At 42.4% G+C, this 23,787-nt stretch overlaps 1 protein-coding gene across 1 annotated transcript in view; it reads left to right on the top strand.

Moving 5' to 3' along the window:
• The first annotated feature begins 5,443 nt into the window (after positions 1 to 5,443).
• The window catches only part of KIF26B (kinesin family member 26B), a 382,899-nt gene continuing 364,555 nt past the window's right edge, over positions 5,444 to 23,787 (top strand). Inside the window, exons 1-2 of the mRNA XM_010852942.1 lie at positions 5,444 to 5,458; positions 5,546 to 5,605. Coding sequence (XP_010851244.1) covers positions 5,444 to 5,458; positions 5,546 to 5,605 — 75 coding nt within the window. The remainder of the gene's footprint in view (positions 5,459 to 5,545; positions 5,606 to 23,787) is intronic.

Below are 23,787 nucleotides of genomic sequence, written 5' to 3'. Positions count from 1 at the left end.
TCCTGCCCCTTGCCCTGTATCTTAACATTGTAGGCTAATACTCTCTGACACCTGTATCAGAGAGCTCTTCAGAAGACAGGAAATGTTGTATTGCTCTTATCATTTCAAATGTTTACTGCTTAAATGAATCTGGTTCGAAGCTTAAACAGACTGTTGGTGAACCATAAGGCTGAATCATTTCTCAAAGAAATCTCTGACCCATGCTTCTGCCTTCCACTGCCTGATTATTTCCTAATCAGTGTTAAGATGACAATCTCCAGGTTGCCAAGATGTGTGAAAACGAAATCCGTAGCATCCTAAGATGCTGAGTGGAATCAACTCAGTTGTTCCCCTTTCTATGTCCTCAGTATCCGTTCCTGTTTTTCTTGCTCTGTCGTACCCCAGTGGTCTCTGAGAGTGTTCTAGGATGTGTTCATCAGCTGGAATAGCGGTGCCAATAGAGTACCATTGTATTACGTTTACCAAAGATGAGGAATTTTGTTTGAGCTTTTATTGTGACTTAGAACCTCTTTAAGCCGTCATTTTCTGTCATATTTCTTGGATTTATGCTTAGTAGGCTACGTTAGTCCATTTGCTGATTCACAGTCAAGGCCCTGTTGGTTGATGTGTAATCATATCAACAGGATTATATCTGTCAGCATGTTATTATCAGTAGCAGTCAGAAAAATCGAATATAAATTTACTGTAATGCCATAAAGGGTGCCAGTCTTGTGGGCCTAAATAATCTCTTGTTGGGAAAGAAAGCCAGTGATGTGGTAAAGGATTTGAAGGACTTGTTTTGGAATTATTTCTAAAACATGAGGGTTGATAGTATACAAACATGTCCAAATGAATAGAGTCATGTGAAAGCATCCAGTTTTATTCAGCCATAAATTAGATGTTGTATTCTCTGGATATAGGATTGAAGGAACGTGGTTTTCCATAAATTCAGCAACAAGGAAGGAAATAGCTTATCACTGTAATCCACCCCCACCCTCTTTATGTGTCATGGACACAGCAAGAAACATTGAGGATTTACCCAGTATATCAGAGAATCATGGTTATTTCTTCCAGGTTATGAAGAACTGTGTCATTGTAGAGAATGGAAGGGTCATCTACATAGTGATTAAGAAAAAATAGAATAAACCAAGAGATTTGAGTTTTGTTCTCAGTTCTGCTTCTAACATGTTCAGGGACCCTGAGCAAATCTCTTTATTGTGCTGGACCTAAATTTCCTTATCTGTGAAAAGATATTTTCAGACTAAATGTCCCCGAGGATCCTTTTCAATTCTGACATTGAACTCAATACATCAACTCCCTTCATTTATTTACTCAATCTTAGCAAAATTAACTTGGATGTGTTAATTGTTTGCATCTGGGTAATTACTGCTCACACACCTGAAGAATATCTGGCATGCTGGTGGTTTCTGATATTAAGTGGTGAAGGAAATGTGAAATTCCTCCCCAAAACTAAAACTGGAAGCAACTTCTCTTTTAGAGCAAGTGCTGGTGGAATAAACATAAAGGCAGTATAGCCAGGCCAGGCCCTTCTGTCCCTTCATCAAGTCCTGAGGTTTCAGAGTCAGTCATTCCTGGCTCTCGTGCCATGAAATGACATCCTGTCCGGCTTTTTGACAACATGTGAAGGAGGAGGAAGTGTGAGGTTGTGAAGATGCACCCTCTCATCTGTGGCTTCACTGCAGAGCAAGTGTGATGCTTCTCAAGTTAAGCACTTGGTTGGAAAGATGTCCAGCTCTGCAGTCTCCCCCAGTTCAGATGAGGGTCCCTGGGGAAATTCACAGAGGAGCAGGTCCCCTTACACCAAAGAAAAGTTAAAAACATTCCAGTTCCAGCAGCATAATCCAGCTACATACGCAGGGGGCAAAATTGGCACTGTCTTTTGGAGAAAGGGAAGACACTAATAACAAATACGTCTGATGGGATTTTGGAAGAATTTCAGTCTCATTCTTTTGTGGTTCCCTGGTGGCTCAGATGGTAAAGAATCTGCCTGCAATGCACGAGACCTGGGTTCAATCCCTGGTTTGGGAAGATCCCTTGGAGAAGGAAATGACAACCTGCCCCAGTATTCTTGCCTGGAGAATTCCATGGACAGAAGAGCCTGGTGGGCTACAGTGCATGGGGTTGCAAAGATTCAGACACCGATTAACACTTTCGTTTTCTTTTGTGATACTGGAGAGCTAAGTTTTAATCTAGTCACTCTGGGTGTGATGGAGGCTGATAAATAGCACAGTATTCCACTCTCTTCCCTGATCAATCTGGGTACTAATCAAGACCAGAAAAAGGCTCAAGAATTGATGGCAAATATGATGAGGAGGATATTTTTACTCAGGAAGATATGTCTGACCAATGGTACAAAGTGGATTTGGCATCGTTTTAGATCCTTCCCTTGAATCCTCAGAAATATTTGGTTTCACTGACTCTGAGGAAGAACGATCCCATCTCTTCTTTACTCTTCTCCTCTTTGGGTGTCCTTTTATCTCCTACTTTCTCTGGGTGTCTGCTCCATCTGAATCTTCATTCTTTTACAGATAAGCCTAAGTTGAGATAAAAGTCAAATGTCCCCTCGTTCTGCAAGCCTCTCTTATTGGTGTCCTAATTTTCCACCCACTGTCCAACTTTCTGAAAGAGAAGTCGGTACTTGCAGTACCCGCTGCCTCACAACTCACTCACTCCTTAAAGTTCTGCAGTTGGTCGTAAATTCTTACATTGTCCTGAAACCACTTTATCAAATGTGGGCAACGAGTTACTAATGACCAAACTTAGTCACCAATTCCTAAGCTGTTTTGTGGACCTTTATTGTCTTTGACTTTTTTTTTTTTTTAATAACAGCATCTGACACTGTTGATTTTCCATTCTGGAAAATCTTTTCCTTCTCTGGCTTTCTCTCATAGGGTTATGAAGAGTCTTGTCAAGCGATGTCTAGAAAGCACTTAAAAACCACTCACAGAAACTCACTCAATAAATATTAACTGAAATTATCATTATTCTGGACCACTGTGCTTTCTAGTTTTTATGTTGCCTGTTTCTTTTTTATTCTTTTTTTAAAAAATTTTTATTTAATTTAAATTTATGTATTTTAACTGGAGGCTAATTACTTTACAATATTTTATTGGTTTTGCCATACATCAATATGAATCCGCCATGGGTATGCACGTGTTCCCCATCCTGAACCCCTCTCCCACCTCCCTCCCCGTACCATCCCTCTGGGTCATCCCAGTGCACCAGCCCCAAGCATCCTGTATCCTGCATCGAACCTGGACTGGCGATACGTTTCTTATATGGTATTATACATGTTTCAATGCCATTCTCCCAAATCATTGAAGGATAATTGCTTTACAGAATTTTGTTGTTTTCTGCCAAACATCGACATGAATCAGTCATAGGTATGCGTATGTCCCTTCCCTCTCGAACCTGCCTGTCTTCTCCCTCCCCATCCCACCTGTCTAGGTTGTTACAGAGCCCCTGTTTGTGTTCCCTGGGTCCTACAGCACATTCCCATTGGTTATCTGTTTTACATATGGTAATGTAAATTTCCATGGTTCTATTTATTCTTTCTGCTCTTTAAATAGAGACATCTACCTTTGCTTCTGTCCTTAGCCATCTTCCCTCTTAAAAGGCACACAGAGTGAACTTACTATTAAATTGATGAAGTTTAAGCTTCAGAGCCTCCCATTAGTATGGGTCACTTCCAAGGTGTTTTGTTTTCTTTTTTAAGCATTTCTGTCTTTAAAAATTTAATTTAATTTTATCTTATTTTTGCTGTCCCGGGTCTTCACTGCTTCGAGCAGGCTCTCTCAAGCTGTGGTGCACGGCCTTCTCGTTGCGGTGACTTCTCTTGTGGAGCGTGGGCTCCAGAGCACAGGCTCAGTGTTTGTGGTACATGGGTTTAGTTGCTCCACGGCATGCGGGGTCTTCCCAGATCAGGGATCAAGCCCACGTCCCCTGCATTAGCAGGTGGATCCTTGACCACTGGACCACTGGACCACTGGGGAAGTCCTGCGTAGGACCTTTACCATAAGTGTTTCAGGTTTCCAGTTGAGTTATTTAACTACTGTGGATTAAGACTACTCCTCTTTACACCCAACTTTGCCCTTCCTCACACTTCTCCTGTCAGCTGGTGATGGAGTAGCTGTGGACATTTTGACTTGAATGAGAAAGACAGGTGGTATGAAATGTTGGCAAGGAAATGGAGAAACCGAATTTTCATGCACTGTTGATGGGAATGTATAATGCTGCAGTCACTGTGAAAAACAGCTTCAGAGATCCTCGAAAAGTTAAACATAGAATTACCATATGCCCCTAAAATTCCACACCTTGGTGTATACCCAAGAGAAACGTGAAAGAAGGTCCATGCAAGAATTTGTGCACAAATGTTTATGGCAGCATTACTCACAACAGTCAAAAAGTGGCACAAACCCAGATGCCCATCGACTGACGAATGACTAATCAATATGTGGTTTGTCCATAGAACAGAATATTATTTGGCAATAAAAAGAAATGAGGTAGTGATACACACCACATCGTGGATGGACTTTGAAAGCATTATGGTACATGGAAGAAGCCAGACCCAAAAGACCCCAAATTGTATGGTCCCACTTTAATGAAATTTCCGGAATAGGCAAATCTGAAGAGAAATTTAGTAGATCAGTGGTTACCAGGGGCTGAGGAGGGAGTGACAACTAAAGGTATGGAGTTTCTTTTAGGAAGTTGAAAGTGTTTTCAACTTGGTAATGTGTAGACAACCCTGTAAACATTGAAACCTCAGAATTTTATTCTTTAAATGGGTGAGGTGTGTAGTGTTTGAATTGTATCAATTAAAGCTGTTTGAAAAATGTAGGAAAAAAATTTATCCATTGCCTTCTAAATGAAGTTCAAACTCCAAGGCTTGCCTTTCAAAGTCTTTAATTTATATGGTACATTTTTCTTCATCTATACATTTGCAAACCTTACACATTAATCAAATGTCATCCTTCGTCAAATTGGATGTGTCTTCTTCTAGATAGATATTCCATCACCCCTCTCCTGCAGCCCTCGGCATAGTCTCCCTCAGGTTGTATTTATTTCTGTATTTGTCTTATTATCTACATCTGATGGAGAGCTCTTTAAGACCAGAGAGTGTGCCTGTTCATGTTAGTGACTGGCCCCTAGTCTTGTCTGGCTGGTATGTAATAAATGTTTATCACTTGATGGAATGAATGGATTATGGAATTATTAGAAGTGACCCTGGATATGACACTCTCTTTACCTACCTCTTTCACAAGGGTCTTTGAAGAACAATGAGAGATCAAGTGTATGAAGACATTTTTGGAAACTCTTAAAACTCTAACTGTGCAGGGTATTATTACTATCTGTAACCCTGGTAACTATTCAAATTAGTGTCAATTAACTTTTGGCGGCACTCTGAAGCGGCTTTATCGTCTGACTTAGTTTGTCAGATGAGGTAATGCACTCTTTCTGGGTACAGTTGTCACTGGAGAGACTGGCAGCGTTTCATAGTTGTAAACAAAACTGTCTCGTGTGCGCGATCATGACAAAGAGGGAATAGGATGCCAGCAGCTCTGTGAAAACACTTCAATCCATTTCAGCAAGAAGGAATTGTGATCTGGTAAGTAAATTAGTGTTCTCTGTCCTCAGCTCTTGCTAATGAGGGGGCCCCAGAGACTTCTGGCCCCGGGGGATAAGCCCCTGAGATCCATTCAGGTTTGGCTGAAAGCTCCTTTTCTTTAGGGATCTTTATTTTAAAACAGAATTCTTTATGCAAATATATTTATCAGCTTAGAAATATTTCAAATATACAGAAATGCGCAGGGAGTGATGCAACAAACCAACCTAACACTCATGTTTAACAAATGCTAGCTTTTTGCCATATTGGCTTTGGATTTTTTTCCTTTTGATGAAAGACATTTCGAAGACAGCTCATTGAATCTTTTCTTCCCCTCCCCAATCCCACTTTCCTTCTCCCTCTTCAGAAGTAATTAGTATCTTCTCCCAGGATCTTTAACTGGTTAATCTTTCAGCCCAACTTTGATGTGAATTGTTAACTTTTTGAGGCCCAAACTGTTATCTGCAATATTCAAAGTCCACCTTCGAGCCCGTTAAATGAGAGTTTTCCCTGAGTCAGTTTAAATCAGCCCCTGGGTAAGGGGAGGACACTTTATAACTGTGACTCTTATCACCACATTCCTAGAATTCTGGGAAGAGTAAAGAAAAGGCAACGTGGTCTTGTCTTTGAAATGTGGAAGTTAGGTGACAGCTGGGGCATTTTGGATATGGCAGGTATGGTGCATTTAACAGACTGTCAAAATGCAGAGCAGTCTGATTTAGTAGTCATTTTGGAGAAAATGGCAAGGCGTTAAGTCCTGGAGAGAGGGAAATAAAATAACCTAGATGGGAATGTATACCTTTGTATGCCTGCCCCATTCAGAAATAAACTTGAGAACCTGAGATGTCCTTTTTTTTTTTTTAATGTGGATTTATTTATTTGTTTCTGGCTGCACCGGGTCTTCGTTGCTGTGCAGGCTTTTTCTCTAGTTGTGGCTAGCGGGGGCTACTCTCTAGCTGTGGCACGAAGGCTTCTCTTGTTGCAGAGCACAGGCTCTAGAGAACCGCAGGCTTGCGCAGTTGCAGCACACGAGCTCAGGAGTTGCGGCTCCTGGGCTCCAGAGCACAAGCTTAATAGTTGTGATATACAGGCTTCGTTGGCCTTCCCAGGTGGCAGTAGTGGTAAAGAACCCACCTACCAATGCAGGAGACATGAGATGTGGGTTCAATCCCTGAGTCAGGAAGATCCCCTGGTGGCGGGCATGGCTGTGCTGTGCTGCCTATCGCTCAGTTGTGTGCGACCCCATGGGCTGTACTTGGAATTCTCCAGGCAAGTATACTGGAGTGGGTTGCCATGCCCTCCTCCAGGAGATCTTCCCAGCCTGGGGATCAAACCAGGTCTTCGCATTGCAGGTGGATTCTTTACTGCCTGAGCCACCAGGGAAGCCCATTAATACTGGAGTGTGTTGCCTATCCCTTCTCCGGGGGATCTTCCCGACCCAGGAATTGAACCGGGGTCTCCTGCATTGCAGGCAGATTCTTTACCACTGAGTCACCAGGGGAGCCCTTGAGATGTCCTTTTAAACTACATGCAATAGAACAAAAAAAGGGAGTGGGGAAATGGAGATGAAGGGAAGATGAGGGTGGGAATAATAAGTTCAGCCCTAAGGTAAGATCAGCACATGGGTGAAGTTTTCTCTAGAAGTGATCCACACACCTGGTCACAAGCTTCTCCATAGACAGTGAAGGCAGGTAAAGTGATCAGTAACCCAATTTGAGGCCGTGAAGATAAAGGCAAACCAGTGGCCCAAAGAAGAATATCTGTTTGTAGCACAGATGCCCAAAAGCCATTTCCTTAAGGATGTGGTGCTCACTCTTGATGGAGTGGTGAGGGGGACTGACTAAAACATTGTAGAAGAGTACTGCAGTGCTCTGGAGTGGTGTATACCACACGTGGGGAGCACAGCTGGGGGTCAGAATGGCCAGTGTGCATCAGAAATGCCTGGAACCAAGGGTTGTCCGTGCTGATAATGCTGCCAGTGGCATGGAGATGGTTCATTTCGTATGTCAACTTGTCGAGCCACAGGCGCCCAGATATTTGGTCAAACATTATCCTGATGTGTCTATGAGGGTGGTTTTAGGTGAGATTAGCATTTGTATCCATTGACCTAGTAAAGCAGATGCTATTCCCAGTGTAGGCAGGCCTTGTTCAATCAGTTGAAAGCCTGAACAGAACGAAAAGGCTGACCATCCTGTGAGGGTCTTTGCTCAACTGTCTTTGCTCTCAGACCTCTTTTTTTTTTTTTTTCTTTTCTGCCTTCAGACTGGAAGTGAAACATTGGGTCTTCCTGGATCCACCAACCTTCAGACCAGCTTCTCCCTATATGGGAGTTGTTCTCACTGCCTGCTTTTTCCTTTTTGATTGTCCATTTCCCATGATCCTAACTTCAGCTCAGAAGGAGTGGAGCTCTGTGCAGGGCCAGAGAACCCCAGCACGGTGGCTGGGTCTGAGCCACTCACATACAGTCTGTGCTCCGTAAAGCTGCTGCTGATGCCTGGGCTGCTCATCCTTTAGTCATTTCCCGAACAGACTGAAAACCATTTCAGGGGAGTTAGCCTTACCTGCTCCATCTGCATCACCCCTGGTAGGATCAGCCAGGCTGGGTTGGGCTAAGGTTATAAGTGTGGCAGATTGAGGGTCTCCTGGGATGGTGGGTTGGGCTGGTTAGGTGGGTGAGTGGGAAAACAACTTGTTCAAGCTGTGAAGAGCCCAGCCTGTATCTGTACGACCAGGTCTGCCTCCAGTTTGGAGATGGCTGTCTGCAGATATAACGGGTGCTGGGATGGGAGGACCCGGCTGATTAACCACTTCCTGGCTTATCCCTTTTGCATCCTTCCTTCCCACCAGGTAAATATTGCTTAGACACCAGGTTCTGATTAAAACTACAGGATGAAACTTGTACCAAGGATACAACTGATGGTCTGTGTCAGCTTGTTGGAGTTAAAAAATATATTTTAATTTGTTTAGCTCTCTGGGGAAATTATCTGAGGCTGCATGTGATAATCAACTTTCACATGAGCTTTCAAAACCCTGAAATTATTCGAGCCACAAAATGAGATTTTTTTTAATCTACATGAATACAGGAATCTTTTGCCCCCACCCCACTTTTTTTTGAGTGGGGGAGGAGGGGAGATTAAAAATTTTCTAATTCATTCCTCTCCTTTTCCCCTAGGACACTATCGTTAGCAGTTGTAAGAAAAAGAGCACACTAAGGTGTATCTTAGACGGCATTTTCACATATATATTCCCTTTTAATTTTAAACTCTATGCCAACTCTTCAAGTTGTAGCAAGTATAGCTCCCCCTTTTATAGAAGAAAGTGGCCTCTGAGCACTTATGAGATTTGCCCAAGTTCTTGAGACTGATGGGTTGCATCCATACTAGAACCCAGTTCTTCTGGCAACAATCTTAATGCCCTTTCACCCCACCAGGCTGTCTCAGATAGTAACAGTGATAAAGTATTTATAGAAGAATGGAGTATGGGATTAAGATGGGTTTATATTGTACTCCACCTGCATTAGTCAGGATAAGCTAAGTTAAGCTGTGGTAAGACAAAATTCCAGTGGTTTAACTTGTTTATACAAAGTCCTCTGTGGGTCCAGGTGACTCTCTGGGACAGTTGCCCTCCACTTCTCCAAATTGTTTTAATCTCACGACTCCCATGTCACCATGAAGCTTCAGGGGCGCACTGAGGCAGAAAAAGGGGGACGGAAGAATTGCAAGTTGACTTTTAGATGCTTCAGCCCAAAAGTAACAAAATTTAATGCCAGTTGCATGACCCTGCTCAACTGCGCAGAGGTTGGGAAACTTTGTCTTCTGTGTGTCCTGGAAGGCGAGGAAAGCCACCAATACTGGTGACCACCAGCAATAACCACCACTCCATCCACAGGCCGAAAGGCCTGTCCTGTAGAGCAGGACCTCTTTGGACAAACACCCATGTCACAGATCACGAGGAAAGTGTTCATAGTACTGGGAATTACTTTGAAGGGACATCCAAGTATTTGAGAGCTATTTAGCACATATAAACCATGCAACCTCTCCTAAACATCTGTGATATGGTTCAAGGATGGTGATTTCTGTTTTATAAACACCATTTTCCTAATTAATCCTTCAGTGATTTCCCCCCCACCCCCGCACCCCTGACCCTTGTCCTGAGGAAACAGTTAAAACTCCTAACACAACTAAGTCCCATCCTGATTTGGCCCCTGACACCTTCTCCAGTCTCATTTTTCACCGCATCTCATACCATATCCAGGCTTCCCCAGTGGCTCAGTGGTAAAAAATTTGCCTGGGATGCAGGGGACACGGGAGACTCAGTTTCGATCCCTGGGTCGAGAAGATACTTTGGAGTAGGAAATGACAACCTACTTCAGTATTCTTGCCAAGAAAATATCATGGACAGCGGAGTCTGATGGAGTCTGTATGGAGTCCTACAGTTGCAAAGAGTCAGACACGACTGAGCTCCTGCACTCACATACTCGTACCAGATCCAGGATTATGGAACTCTCTTCAGCTCTGCCCAGTGAGCTTCCTCTCTTTTCCTCCTGGTCTGGACACAAGCTGTTCCCACTGCCTAGCAGTACTTCCTCCCGGCCCCTCCTACTCTTACTCATGTTTTCAGGCCAGTCGTCTCCTGCCTGGGTTAAACCCCTTCCTATATGCTCTGTCAGCCCCTCTGTTCAGCCAGTGGGCCTTTGTAATGTAGTATCCTACTCACTTATCCAAGTCCTCAACTAGATGGCAAACCCCTTGGGGTCAGACGGTGGGACTGATGGCAGCACTTGCCCTTTAGGGTTTATCCTCAGCACTGAGCTTAGCTATTGCATGGAAGCAATCGACAGTGTATTTGTTAAATAAACAAATGAATAGACATGTGAGTGAATGAATGAGACTTCACTAAAGTCTCTGGATCTCATGCTGTTCTCCATTGGCTGTGATGGTAAGCTGTAGTCAAGATGGTCACTTTTGAGCTTTGCCCACTCTTGGGGTCAGTGTACATTTGTATGGTAGCCTTGATTTGCCTTATATTCTACCATTTTTTCTTAAAAGTGGTGGTGGTGGTTCAGTTGCTAAGTCATGTCTGACTCTTTGTGACCCCATGGACTGTAACACACCAGGCTTGAGTGTCCTTCACCATCTCCCTGAGTTTGCTCAAACTCATGTCCATTGAGTCGATGATGCCATCCAACCATCTCATCCTCTGTCCTCCCCTTATCCTCCTGCCTTCAATTTTCCCAACATCAGGGTCTTTTCCAATGAATTGGCTCTTCGCACCAGGTGGCCAAAATATTGGAGCTTCAGCTTCAGCATCAGTCTTTCCAATGAATATTCAGGGTTGATTTAAAAGTGGTAGAAATATCTTATATTTCTAATATTAAATCATCCTCTATTTTCCCTACAAGGTTTAAATTTGTGGAATAATACATGAGTATTGGTAAAGTGTCATTAGGTGTCTGAATTAGTTGACTGCAATTCCCACTAGAGTTATTGTTTAAAGGACAATTATTGTATGATGATACTTATAATGAGGTCCCTAGAGTAGTCAGGTCCATATGACAGAAAGCAGAATGGTGATGGCCAGGGGTTGGGAGGAGGGGGAGAGTGAGTGAGTTATTATTTAATGGGTTTGGAGTTTCATTTTGGAACGATGAAAGCATTTTGGATATGGATGGGGCGTCAGTGGCACAACAATGTGAATACTTAATCCACTGAACTATACACTGAAAAAGAGTTGCAATGGTAAATTTTTATCGATCACAATAAAAATTTGATTCCCATTGTAATGTATATCACTGATTCCATAAGTTCAAATAGAATACCAATCTATAGTAAATGAGTACTCTAAACATGACTATAGACTTCAGTATAATGTCACCTAACGAGACGACAGCCCATTGTATATTCCCAGGCTAGTGTGTGATTACACTGCAAGAAAGTTTGCTGAAGCTGAGTACATTGTGGTTCCCTGGCTGCTTCTTACTTAGGAAAATTATTCCCGAAACGAGATTCATTTTGACTCAGTAGAAACATTCTGCACCTTTTCTCCCAAGATGAAAACCCAGCTTGGTGGTTTCCAAAATTTTTTTTGAACCATGATTAATCTCTTCTTTTTTTCCTCTAATAGAATTTGCTTTAAAAAAGTTTTAAACTATTTCCTACCCCTGCATTTACTAAGGAACAATTTGTTTGTCTCCTCTCATCCCCTTAAAAATATCTAGACACACATAACCCCACCCAGCAGTGTTTGTATTGGCCGGCATGGCCAATTTCCTGACCTTGATTTGATATAATCGCTGCGTTTGATACAAAATGCTTAAGTATGAGTAAAAGTGTGATTTCCATGGGGCTTTGGACAGGCACATACTAGCCCAAGGACCTCTATTATCATGGTCAAGCAAACCAGGTAATCTGCCTTTCTCATGCTTCCAGCACGTTTCCTTTAAGATAGTCCAGCCACGGTGGAGGGGCTCCTGGGGGCCGGGTGATGGATGCCCCCAGTCAGGAGTGCATATTGGATCTGTTCCTCGGAGGTGATGTATGGTTTCAGCGGTCCAGGGGTAATTTGGAGTTGCTGTACTCCCAGACTGGGATTTTGCTGCCATTTTGTTTTGTGTTCTCCTTGTCCAACGAGAGGAAAATAAATCTAGAAACCTGCTTTAAAAAGGGCATACTGTATCCAGTTTTATACAATGAAAAGATCTTAAATGCTAAGCTTAATTTTCTTGTCTGTAGAAGGAAGAAATTGAACTAAGATCCCTTCCAGCTCTAGAAATTCTAAAATTCTACCTAACCCATAGCAACACTAAGGGGGCCTGACAGCCCTTACATTTTCCTTGTCTGGCAGGCCAGGGGGCTCATTGTCTGTGGGTTTTCAGGGGTTGTTGCTTTCCCTCAGGGTTGATTGATCTGTTTATGCTAAGCTTGAGGCTGGAGCTAGAAGGGAGGTCGTTTGTTTTGGGCACTGCTGAGAAAAACAGCCTAATCACCTAAACATCACCTTGGGGAATGAAGTAACTCCAAAAGGAAGGGGATGGGCCTGTGCTTGGATTTTGAGTGAGGACCCTGAAGGGGTGGTGGTGAGGGTACCTGGAGAGCTGTAGCCCACGGGGCTGTGATGATGACCAGCAGAAAGGGGTTTGGTTTCCTTAAATGCCCAGGGGTGGGATCCTCTCTGCAGGTTTCTGGGCACCTCCCTGGAGCTCCCCCAGACCATGGTGCTGGGCCAAGGGACTGCCCGGGGAAGGTGCGCTGGGAAGGCATGGGGCTCAGATACTGAGAATGTCAGCCTTTCTTGCCAGAAAGGCTGGGAAGTTTTCAGTAACTGGGAAGTTTTCAGATGAATAGAAAAAAAGTAAAACAGGGGAACTTTGTGAAAGTAGAATGGCCACGAAGTTTTATCTTTCTGTCTTCAATGACCTTGAACAGTATGGGGATAGTGGGAATTTAATATATTTAAGCAAGTTAGTGCCTCTAAGATAAAACTTCCACTACACCTGATTTCTGGGTTAGACCCCCGCCAGGCCTCTCTCAGAGGTCGACTGATTGAGAAGTACTTGTTTTTCAGTCACTAAGTCATGTCCGACTCTTTGCAACCCCATGGACTGCAGCATGCCAGGTCTTCCTTGTCCTTCACCATCTCCCAGCGTTTGCTCAGACTCATGTCCATTGAGTCGATGATACCATCCAACCATCTCATCCTCTGTCATCCCCTTCTCCTCCTGCCTTCAGTCTTCCACAGCATCAGGGTCTTTTCTAAATCTGTTGTTTTCCTTCTTCGTTTATATTGCCTCTGTCACAAGGGCTAAGAATTCTGAGATAAGAATGAGGAGACCCTCAAGCATATTAAGATTTAACTCTGGGTCAGATCAGCAAATATTTATTAGGTACACACAAGAGACAGGGCCCTGAAAGACAAGACAAATCAATTAACCAATATCAACACTTGTCACTGATCGGGCAAAAAAGGCAATACAATGAATGGCTGGCAAATACAGGTGTGAATTCCACTTAGTTTCAGCAAGATGAAGGGAGAGGAAGCTTCTGGAAGGAGAGAATTCTGTGAGCACCAGTCTGAGTATCTCTCTGGGGGCTTGACTACTCCCATTGCTTCTCCAAGGGGCCCTCTTTACCCCGGGGCTGGTGGCGGTGGGGGGGGATGTAGTCTGACAGGTGGGCTTGCCCACTAGGGTCTGCCTGATTCCTGAGCTGTGGGTAACAGAACAGTGCTGGAATTGCCCCAGAGCTGAGCAGTGTCACTTCTGGATGCTGACCTTTCCCAGCAGAGACTTTGCTATGACTGGCTAAGATCACAGGGCTAAGGCAGAAAACAGCAAACATGAGTTTGGGGAACTGGTATACACATTACATCTCAAGGGAGAAAGGTGGTTCTGAAAACTCCATCAGCTGTGTGTAACTTATTTCCTCTCCCTGCTGGTAAATCTCATCCCTGAGATTCCACATGGCCAGATTAGATCAACATAGGCAAATCAACAAAACAAGGTGAAGAGAAAAAGTGTTGGCCAATAATAAGGACAGCGTTTACTATTTGAGACCAATTCTCCCCAAATCAAACCAAACAAAAACAAAAAATCCAAAACAAAACCATTCCATTTTATTCCCAGAAAAGAAGGATACTTTTCTAAATAGGAAGAACATGGGGATATGTGGATCATGATTCTTCTGGAGATTTATAGTGACTTTTATATATCTTTATCCTCTGGTTAAGAAGCATCTTTAGCCTCGAGGAAAAATCTAAGGTTCTTGAAGTATACACTGGAAGAAAAAGCTGGGGGATTTTGGCAGTGGTGGAGAGAGAGAGAGGAACACAAAACTGAGTCTGCAGTAATTCTTTTGTAGAAAAATGCATTCTGAGGTGCCAGGAGATTCAAGGAGAAGATGAAGCTCTCCTTCTAAGGTGAAAAGATCTGGCAGAACCATACTCTTCTCTGCAAGGAATAAGAGCTCTGTGAAAGTCTACAAATAGGCATTGAGAAAGGGGAGTGGGCTGGGAGGGCAGCAACAAGGAGGAAAAAAAGCTGGTGGGAAGTATCTGGAGATCATGAGGGCTCTTAGCTAAGATGGGGCAAACTGGCAGGATGCCTATGGTTTTGAGTTTGATGTAATCACTCTGCTACATAGACCCAAAGGGATTAATTCAGTATAGCTATGGATATTCTTTTCCTTGAAGTTATAGCTGTCTGGCTGTAAACAACAGAGAGCCAGACACAAGCTGAGCGAAGGTCACAGGGCTGTATAATAACATGTCCAGATCCAGGTCACTCATGTGCTCAGACTTCTGAGACCTCTGTCCTCGGGCTGGACTTTCTGACTTCTGAGGCTTTTCTCAGCTGTCACCGCTTAGTATAAATAACAGCCTGCTGAAGAGCGGGTGACAGTGTGGCATTTTGCGGGGCCACTTCTTGCTCAGCATTCTTCAGAAAGTCTCCTGTCGCTGGCCGTGTGCCAGGCCTGACAAACAGCCGTGAAAACGACTTGGCATAAAGTGATTTTTAAAAATTATTGTTGAGGTTACTTCATTATTACATCCTCCGTGCTTGGCAAAATAATTGCTATGCTTTTTCTTAAATCAAAAGAAAACACTGATAGAATGTTTTCCCATATTGGTATTATGGAACATTTCATGATGTCTGAGCTTTGTCTTCTTGTGTGCATCTCTCCCGATCTCTGTCCTTCCTAAAAACGTGTGTCCACCAATTCCTGGGGATGAACTCTGGTTAGAGTTGATGGTTATTTTTCAGGATTTTTGTGAATAACTTTATTACTGTGGTTCACTACTGATGGCGTCTCTAGCCCATCGCTGAAGACGGGTTGGAGAAGAAGAGATTGTACATGAAGTACAGCCAGTGACTTTGAGAAATGTGTACGTGGAAACGTTTTGAGGTTTAGACTCATATAAGTCCATGATATTTTTCTGTTGCCCCTTAGGTGTGGATCCGTCAAGTGGGAATGATTTAAGAGCAAGAAAAGAGCAAGTGTTATCATTCTGTCTATGAACACTTCAGAGAATATATTTGTTCCTACCAGTCTGAGAACTTTCCATAGTAATGAAGTGACATTTATTCAGGATTTTACTGTTCACAAAGGCTTTTACTTATATTACTGTATTTGACTATGATATGATGGTCAGCTCTGTGAGGTAGATCAGCCTTTGTTATTCTTTGTCCCAGAGGAGAAGCTGGAGGCTCAGAGCAGTAATGTAACATACACACTGCCGTGTATTAGTGCTTAGGGCCAGAGATAGGCAGGCTGGAACCCTGAATCCCTCCACTACCTTTTAAAAAAATTAATAGACTTTTTTTTTTAAAAGCAGTTTTGGATTTAAAAAAAGAGTGAGCAAGAAGTACAGAGGGTTCCCATACCCTCACCCCTAGTTTATCTTATTATTAACATCTTGCATCAGTGTGGTGCACTTGTTATAACTGATGAGCCAGTATTGATACATCTTTTTTTTTTCACGTCTCTTACTTCTATTTCCCGAATATAGGCAAACTTTTTCTGAATATAGTAATAATGCCACCTTAAAATGAGACAAAAGAATGTTGTATTACATTTAGAATGGATAAACAAGCTTCTAATGTATATACTCAATATCCTGTGACAGATGATCATGGAAAAAATATTTTAAAAGATTGATACATTATTAGCTAAATTTCATAGATTACATTAGGGTTCACCCTTTGTGTTATACATTCTATGAGTTTTGACAAATGTGTAACAACAGGTATCCACCATTCTGGACCATACAGGTTAAGGGTTCCACTGCCCTAAAAATTCCCTGGGCTGTTTATTCAGCCCTATTCCTCGCTCACTCCCAGCAACCAGCAGATCTTTTAACTATCTCCAAGGTTTGTCTTTTCCAGAATGTTACATAGTTGGAATCATATAATATGTGCCTCCTCTTTCTTTATATCAACAATAATTTTTGTTGTTCAGTCACCAAGTCGTGTCCAACTCTGCGACCCCATGGACTGCAGCACGCCACGCTTCCCTCTCCTTCACCATCTCCCGGAGCTTGCTCAAACTCACGTCCATCGAGTCGGTGATGCCATCTGACCAGTTCATACTCTGTCATCCCCTTCTCTTCCTGCCTTCAGTCTTTCCTAGCATCAGGGTCTTTTCAAATGAGTCAGTTCTTTGCATCAGGTGGCCAAAGTACTGGAGCTTCAGCATCAGTCCTTCCAATGAACATTCAGGACTGATTTCCTTTAGGATGGACTGGTTGGATCTCCTTGCAGTCCAAGGGACTCTCAAGAGTCTTCTCCAACACCACAGTTCAAAAGCATCAGTTCTTCGGTGCTCAGCCTTCTTTATGGTCCAACTCTCACATCTGTTCATGACTACTGGAAAAACCATAGTTTTGACTTTATGGACCTTTGTTGGCAAAGTAATGTCTCTGCTTTTTAATATGCTATCTAGGTTTGTCATAGCTTTTCTTCCAAGGAGCAAGTAAGCGTCTTTTAATTTCATGGCTGCAGTCACCATCTGCAGTGATTTTGGAGCCCAAGAAAATAAAGTCTGTCACTGTTTCCATTCTTTCCCCATCTATTTGCCATGAAGTGATGGGACCGGATGCCATGATCTTAGTTTTTTGAGTGTTGAGTTTCAAGCCAGCTTCTTCACTCTCTTGTTTCACCTTCATCAAGAGGCTCTTTAGTTCCTCTTTGCTGTCTTCCATAAGGGTGGTATCATCTGCATATTTGAGGTTATTGATATTTCTCCCGGCAATCTCAATTCCAGCTTGTGTTTCTTCCAGTCCAGCGTTTCTCATGATGTACTCTGCATAGAAGTTAAATAAGCAGGGTGACAATACATAGCCTTGACATACTCCTTTCCCAATTTGGAACCAGTCTGTTGTTCCATGTCCAGTTCTAACTGTTGCTTCTTGATCTGCATACAGGTTTCTCAGGAGGCAGGTAAGGTAGTCTGGTATTTCCATCTCTTTCAGAATTTTCCAGTTTGTTGCAATCCACACAATCAAAGGCTTTAGCGTAGTCAAGAAGAATACGAAGAGTTTACTCTTTCTTTCTATTTGAGTTACATTGTTTTCATGAAAATGTATATATACTTTCCCCACCACCACCATCTCCTTTGCTGTTTCTTACCACTGGTTGGCATATGGTCAATAGATTTATGTCTTGGTCAAGATGTCCTTGCTTAATATGACAAACCTAACTGTCATGTGAATTTGAGTAAACTCCAGGAGATATTGAAGAACAGAGGAGCTTGGTGTGCATGGGGTTGCAGAGTTGGACATGGACTTAGTGACTTTCACAAACAGCAACAAGGCTGTTTGTGTATATCAAGAATTTTGCTCCATTGGGGAAAATCAGCAAAATATAGTATATCCTACCTGTGATCTACTCTCTCATAAACCTGTTTTATGAGAATTTTACTATAGCCATTGAGAAAACTGGGGCATTGAAAGAGGAAGAGGCTTGCTGAAGTGAAGACAGTAGAACAGAAAGTGAAAGCCACGTCTGTTTCCATCTGAGATGCTGATGACTTTAGCTGTGATTGGCCAGTGCCCCAGAAAGAGAGAGCTCTACAGGAGAAACTGTGCCAGTTAGTCCAGCCTTTTAGCACAGAAGCTCTGACTGTTGGGGCTTCCTCAACAGGATTTGAGGAAGCCGCAAATTGGATTTGATCCTCACAGAAATCAGTGACTTATGTTGGGACTCATTTTTAATTCCTGGAAACCTTTGGGGCCCACAGGGAACCACTGGGTTGTGAGGAGAACCAAGACAGTAAGTTTAGATCTCATTTCCCTCTCACCCCCAAACCCAGGAAAAAATCAGGTTCAACTGGAGGCAGATCAAACTCATGTTTTTGTCTGTTTTGTTTGACGGGACTGAATACGAGCATTGGTTGATGGAAGAGACTACATTGTGAAGTCACCTTATAGTGGAGAGAGGAACTAGGAATGCGCTAAGTAACTTCTTCTGCATTTGCTTGGCATTCTTAATTATTGTGGGTTCTCTGTTGCTTGGGTGGTCGTTGTTGACAATTTTTAGAGTGACAAAATGGTGAAGGTCCCCAAATATTTAAAAAGTCTTCTTGTTTTTTAACAAAGATAGAGTTCCTTATTAAAAAGATAACCAAGGATAAGATAGCTAAGGATCAGATAGCCATGGATACATTGATGGCTAATGCACTCTTCAAAGTGCTGGTGTAATAAATATGGGTGTTTTTAACCTTGTCAGTTAGGTGGCAGCATAGTCTAGTAGAAAACAGTTCTAGCTTGTGGGTCAAAATTTCTCCAATTTGCTCCTAAATCCCTTATTGACATCATATTTGGGTGAGCCCGGGCAAGTCGCTTAATTTCTTTTGATCTCCCTTGCCAGGTCTGTAAAAGGAGAATAGTCCTAGCAATACTTGGCCCTGATTTGGGACGAACGAAGTAACACATTTTGAGAGTTTCATTCTGGCAGTATGCAACTTTGAGCTGTTATATAGGTATCCCGATTAAAAGCATCTTACCATTAATATTTATTTTATATGGCATATATATCTATGTCTTGCCCTATATGTACACATACACTATTAATGTTCAATACATATATGTGTTCAATACATATATGTGTGTGTGTATCTATATGTGTGTGTATGTGTAGCTTTACACTATATATGTGTCCTGTAGTTTATAGTTTTTCAAAGTTCTTTTACAGGCATTACGCCATTTGATTCTCCCAACAATCTCTCTGAAGAGGGATTTTTTGCGTTCATTTTATACCTGTGATTGAGAAAGGTTATGCTTCCTGAAACTTGATACAATTATCATGATTTTAAAATCAAGGGAAGAGATCTTCAGTGGAGACAGAAGTCACAATTTTAAGTGCTTTTGTAACAAATTGTGAACAAGTGTGGAAAACTTTCAAGAAAATCATTAACCAAAATCAAGAAGATCAGCCTTTTGAAAAAGGTCTTTCTTGATGCAGAGACCGAACAGTGTCTTTCACTGAGCCATAAAATTTGCATGTTGAATGAGATTCCCCATTCCCAAGGAAGGTTCTGTTTGGGATGGTGTCTTTCAATCAACCTGAAAGAACGGCTTAAATCTGTTATTTAAGAAAGGCTCTAAAAGACTCCTACTCTCTAAGGTACCACTTTTTCGTGTAGTTGTGAATTTGTTAATCAATCCATCTAGCCATTTATTCATTCATTCACTCAAAAAGCCTTTACTAAGTTCCTACTGCTTGTCCTCAAGGACCAAGCTAAGGTGGGAAGCAGACAGTGTAGATGGAATTGGTCTCAACACCATGCAGTTTGGGCTGACGGAAAGCATATTTTCAGACTTGAGATAAGTCCCATATGGTGGATGGAGTTGCTGAAAAGAATTCAAGATGCATTGTTTAGGAATCTGATCTTCAAGACGCACAGTCCTGTTCTTACAGAACTTTGAGGTGTACTAACTGGGTGAAAAAGAATTCTTTCAGTGGAAGCAATAAACAGTGATAGTGTTTCACATGGGGTTCACAAAGGTCATAGAGAAATCCCTGAGACCTGCAGAGAGAAGTTCTCCACATGGCGAGGCGGCAGAGGCTGTGGGAGGTGGAATGGGGCTGGGTGCTCTTGGTTGGGGTTTATTCCTTTCTGTCTCCACGTTTCTCCTTAGCTCAGTGCCCAGGTCACTTGTCTGTCTCCCTTGACTTGAGATGTCTCCTGTTTGGAGTGCTGCACAGTGTTTGAAGTGTGCAGTCTCTTGAGTTACCTACCGTGGGCTAGTCGTGCCTCAGATACATCATCGCTGTGATCTCGCAGGCTTATTAACGCAAGAGAAGGATCCAAGATACGGTGTTCCTAAAGGAAAGTGCTGACTATTGCCCACCCCCTCACACAATACCAGCTTAATCACTTCCTCATTAGTAAACCCATAGCGGTTTTTATATATATTAAGTTGAACCATATGAAATTGCCATTGTTTAACGTTTTGACCACAAAAATGGCAGTTTCATATAGTTCAACCTACCATGTATGTTATTTAGATGTTTATGTATGTTTTTGTAGACAATGGGATGGGACCACTTCATGGTTTATCTTTGAATCCACATCACTTAGCCGAGTACCTGACATAGAATAGATGTTTAATAAGATGGACTGCAAGGAGATCAAATCAGTCAATCCTAAAAGAAATCAGTCCTGAATATTCATTGGAGGGGCTGATGCTGAAGCTGAAGCTCCAATTCTTTGGCCACCTGATGCAAAGAGCTGACTCATTAGCAAAGACCCTGATGATGGGAAAGATTGAAGGCAGGAGGAGAAGGAGATGACAGAGGATGAGATAGTTGGATGGCATCACTGACTTGATGGACATGAATTTGAGCAATCTTCAGGAGATGGTGAAGGACAGGGAAGCCTGGCATGCTGCAGTCCATGGGATAGCAAAGAGTCAGATATGACTGACCAACTGAAATGAACTGAACTGAATAAGAAATATATTAAAAGCTGGAAAGAGCTGAAAGTTCTCCTATATGGTTCTGTTGACTAAATGACAAATTGGTTGACTTTATTATCCAGCTAAGGAAAGGACATTTAAAAAAAAATCAGAATTACGTAAGTTAATCACACCCATCTCCTGATTTATATATCTCTGCACTTTAGGTATCACCATGATATGTATAGATTCCTGAAATATTTATGTTTTAAAACGACAGAATCAAGAATCTTATTGGAAGGCATTCCAATTTAGGGGGAAGACCCTGCAGTCCAGTGGAGGGGAAAAGTATCATTTTAACTATGAGCTGGCTCGTTTGTTGATGTGAGCTTAAATAAAGGCTTTTCCATGGAATGCCACTTTGCCTTCAGCCCAGGAAATTGTATAGACAAGCTTAAGAGTCCATTTCATCCAGACTTCAGATTCTAGAAATAGGAGCTTCAGTTGAACCCAGGGCTCGCTGTTGGCTACAGGTTGTGATGGAGACTTTCCAACCAGAGCTGCCATGGCAGGCTTGATCATGACTTCTTACTCCTCTGAGGGCTACTTGGAAACCCCTGTCTCAGTTGCTGCTCCCTTGCTTTATCATTAAATGGAGAGAAAAGCAGGGGAGATGGTGAAAATGAAATCAAAGTGCATGGTAAACTGGATTTGATGCAGAGATGGGCAGGAACACAGACTCCTTCTCACCCACCACCACCCCAAAGAGTGTGTCTCCATAAAGATGAGAAATACCTAACAAGACCTGAGTGTGTATAAATTCTCCCAAAGTAAGATGGGCTCTTTGTAGGATGCAAATTTTGAATAGTCACCGTCAACCTAACGGATATATTTCAAATGTAAATAAAAGTCATCAAGCAGTAACAGTTCATCTCCTGACTTCATTTTTTGTTGTCACAGAGGTGTTCTGTTTAGAGAGAAAATAAGCTGTTATAATATTCCAACTGAAATATCAAGAACATGATTTAGTAGGTGAGTTATTTAGGGCTACTTAGTAAATAGAATTTCTGGACTGTGGTAAATGTGTTACTCTCCTTCACATGTTCAATGAAACAGCCTTTTCTTCTTCTCACCAAGGTAGTTATCCTGTCCTCAGCCCAGAGACTCAATTTCTAACGGCTGTTGGATTTATTCCAGGGCAGCCGAGCACAGGTTCTGAACCATTTTCTTTTTCAATTCCTGTGGCCTCAGAATGCTCAGAAATGTTGACTTTTGCAAAGAGGCCAAGGAGGTCTGCACGTGTGCCAAGGCTTCTGCTGTGGGCTTGGCATAGGAGAGGCAGCTGGGAGGAAGGAGTGTGTGGGCCTTCCGTGGTGCACGTTTCTCCAGAAACTAATTCAGAACAATCTTGTGGGTTATATACATCTAGCAAGCATTTCTCTGTCCCTAAGAATTATATCCATTGTTAGAAAAATCCATCTATATTAATATCAATAAGTCCATCTATTTATTATATTGATACTAATATTAATATCAACACCCCCTTTACAGGTACATGATCAGGCCCCAAAAGGCCAAGTGATCAGTAGGAATCCTTCTCCCATTCACATCCGTCTCTCAACTTCTTTCTCTCTTACTGCTGCTGCTGCTGCTAAGTTGCAAGAACACTGGAGTGGGTTGCCATTTCCTTCTCCAATGCATGAAAGTGAAAAGTGAAAGTGAAGTCGCTCAGTCGTATCCGACTCCTAGCGACCTGTGGACTGCAGCCTACCAGGCCCCTCCGTCCATGGGATTTTCCAGGCAAGAGTACTGGAGTGGGTTGCCATTGCCTTTTCTGCTTTCTCTCTTACAGTTTTCTTTAAATCCTTAACTTCTCTGCTTTCTCTTCTCACTCTTCATAGTCTGAAGAAGTTAAGATTGTGACGGTCACAGCAATGTGGGGACCAGGGGCAGAACTAAGTTTTGTGACACCTGTCTTCCCAAGTGGCTCCTGTCAAGCAGGAGATATGGGTTCGATCCCTGGGTCAGAAAGATCCCCTGGAGAAGGAAATGGCAACTCACTCAAGTATTCTTGCCTAAAAAAATCCCATGGATAGAAGAGCCTGGGAGGCTACAGTCCAGGGGGCTGTAGAGTTGGACACGAGTTGGAGACACAACAACAGCAATGACGACGAGCCTTATATGATTTAGGCGACCTTCTTAAAGAACAAGAATGCAGTGTTCCCTAACCTAATACTCGAAAATATTTTGCAGGGTATGCATGTATCCAATCATTATGTTTCTATACCTTCAATTTACATAATAATATATGTCACTTATTGTTTAATTAAACCAGAAAAAAACAAAGAGAAAGAATAAATACAGTTGACCTTGGGCAGACATTGCTAGACCCACCACCCCCAAGACCCAGAAGGGACCCTGCAACTGAGGACTCCAAAGCTGAGGCTGCCTTTAGCTTTATGGTGATTCCATTTCTGGTTGAGGTTTCCTATTTTATTTCCCCTACCCCCACCTCACCCCATGCCTTATGTCAGTGGAACAGGTTTGAGGGTTTGAATCAAACAGCCTTCCTGTATAGGGTAGTGTCATTTCAGATGATCAAGGCATGTGGAATAAATGTAAGCGAGCCCAAATTACTCTTTTTATCTAAAGTGTTAGTTTATTCCAAGGCATACTTAAAATATTAAAAATAGAATTAACATTAAATGGATTTATTTATTTACTTCTTATACTGGAGCAGAGTTGACTAACAGTGTCATGTTAGTTTCACGTGTACAGCAAAGTGGTTCAGTTGT

This window comes from Bison bison, unplaced genomic scaffold (genome assembly GCF_000754665.1).
Source record: "Bison bison bison isolate TAMUID 2011002044 unplaced genomic scaffold, Bison_UMD1.0 scf7180017864317, whole genome shotgun sequence".
Classification (NCBI taxonomy): domain Eukaryota; kingdom Metazoa; phylum Chordata; class Mammalia; order Artiodactyla; family Bovidae; genus Bison; species Bison bison.
Note: the sequence above shows the minus strand (reverse complement) of the source record. Positions and strands in the feature narration are given on the sequence as shown.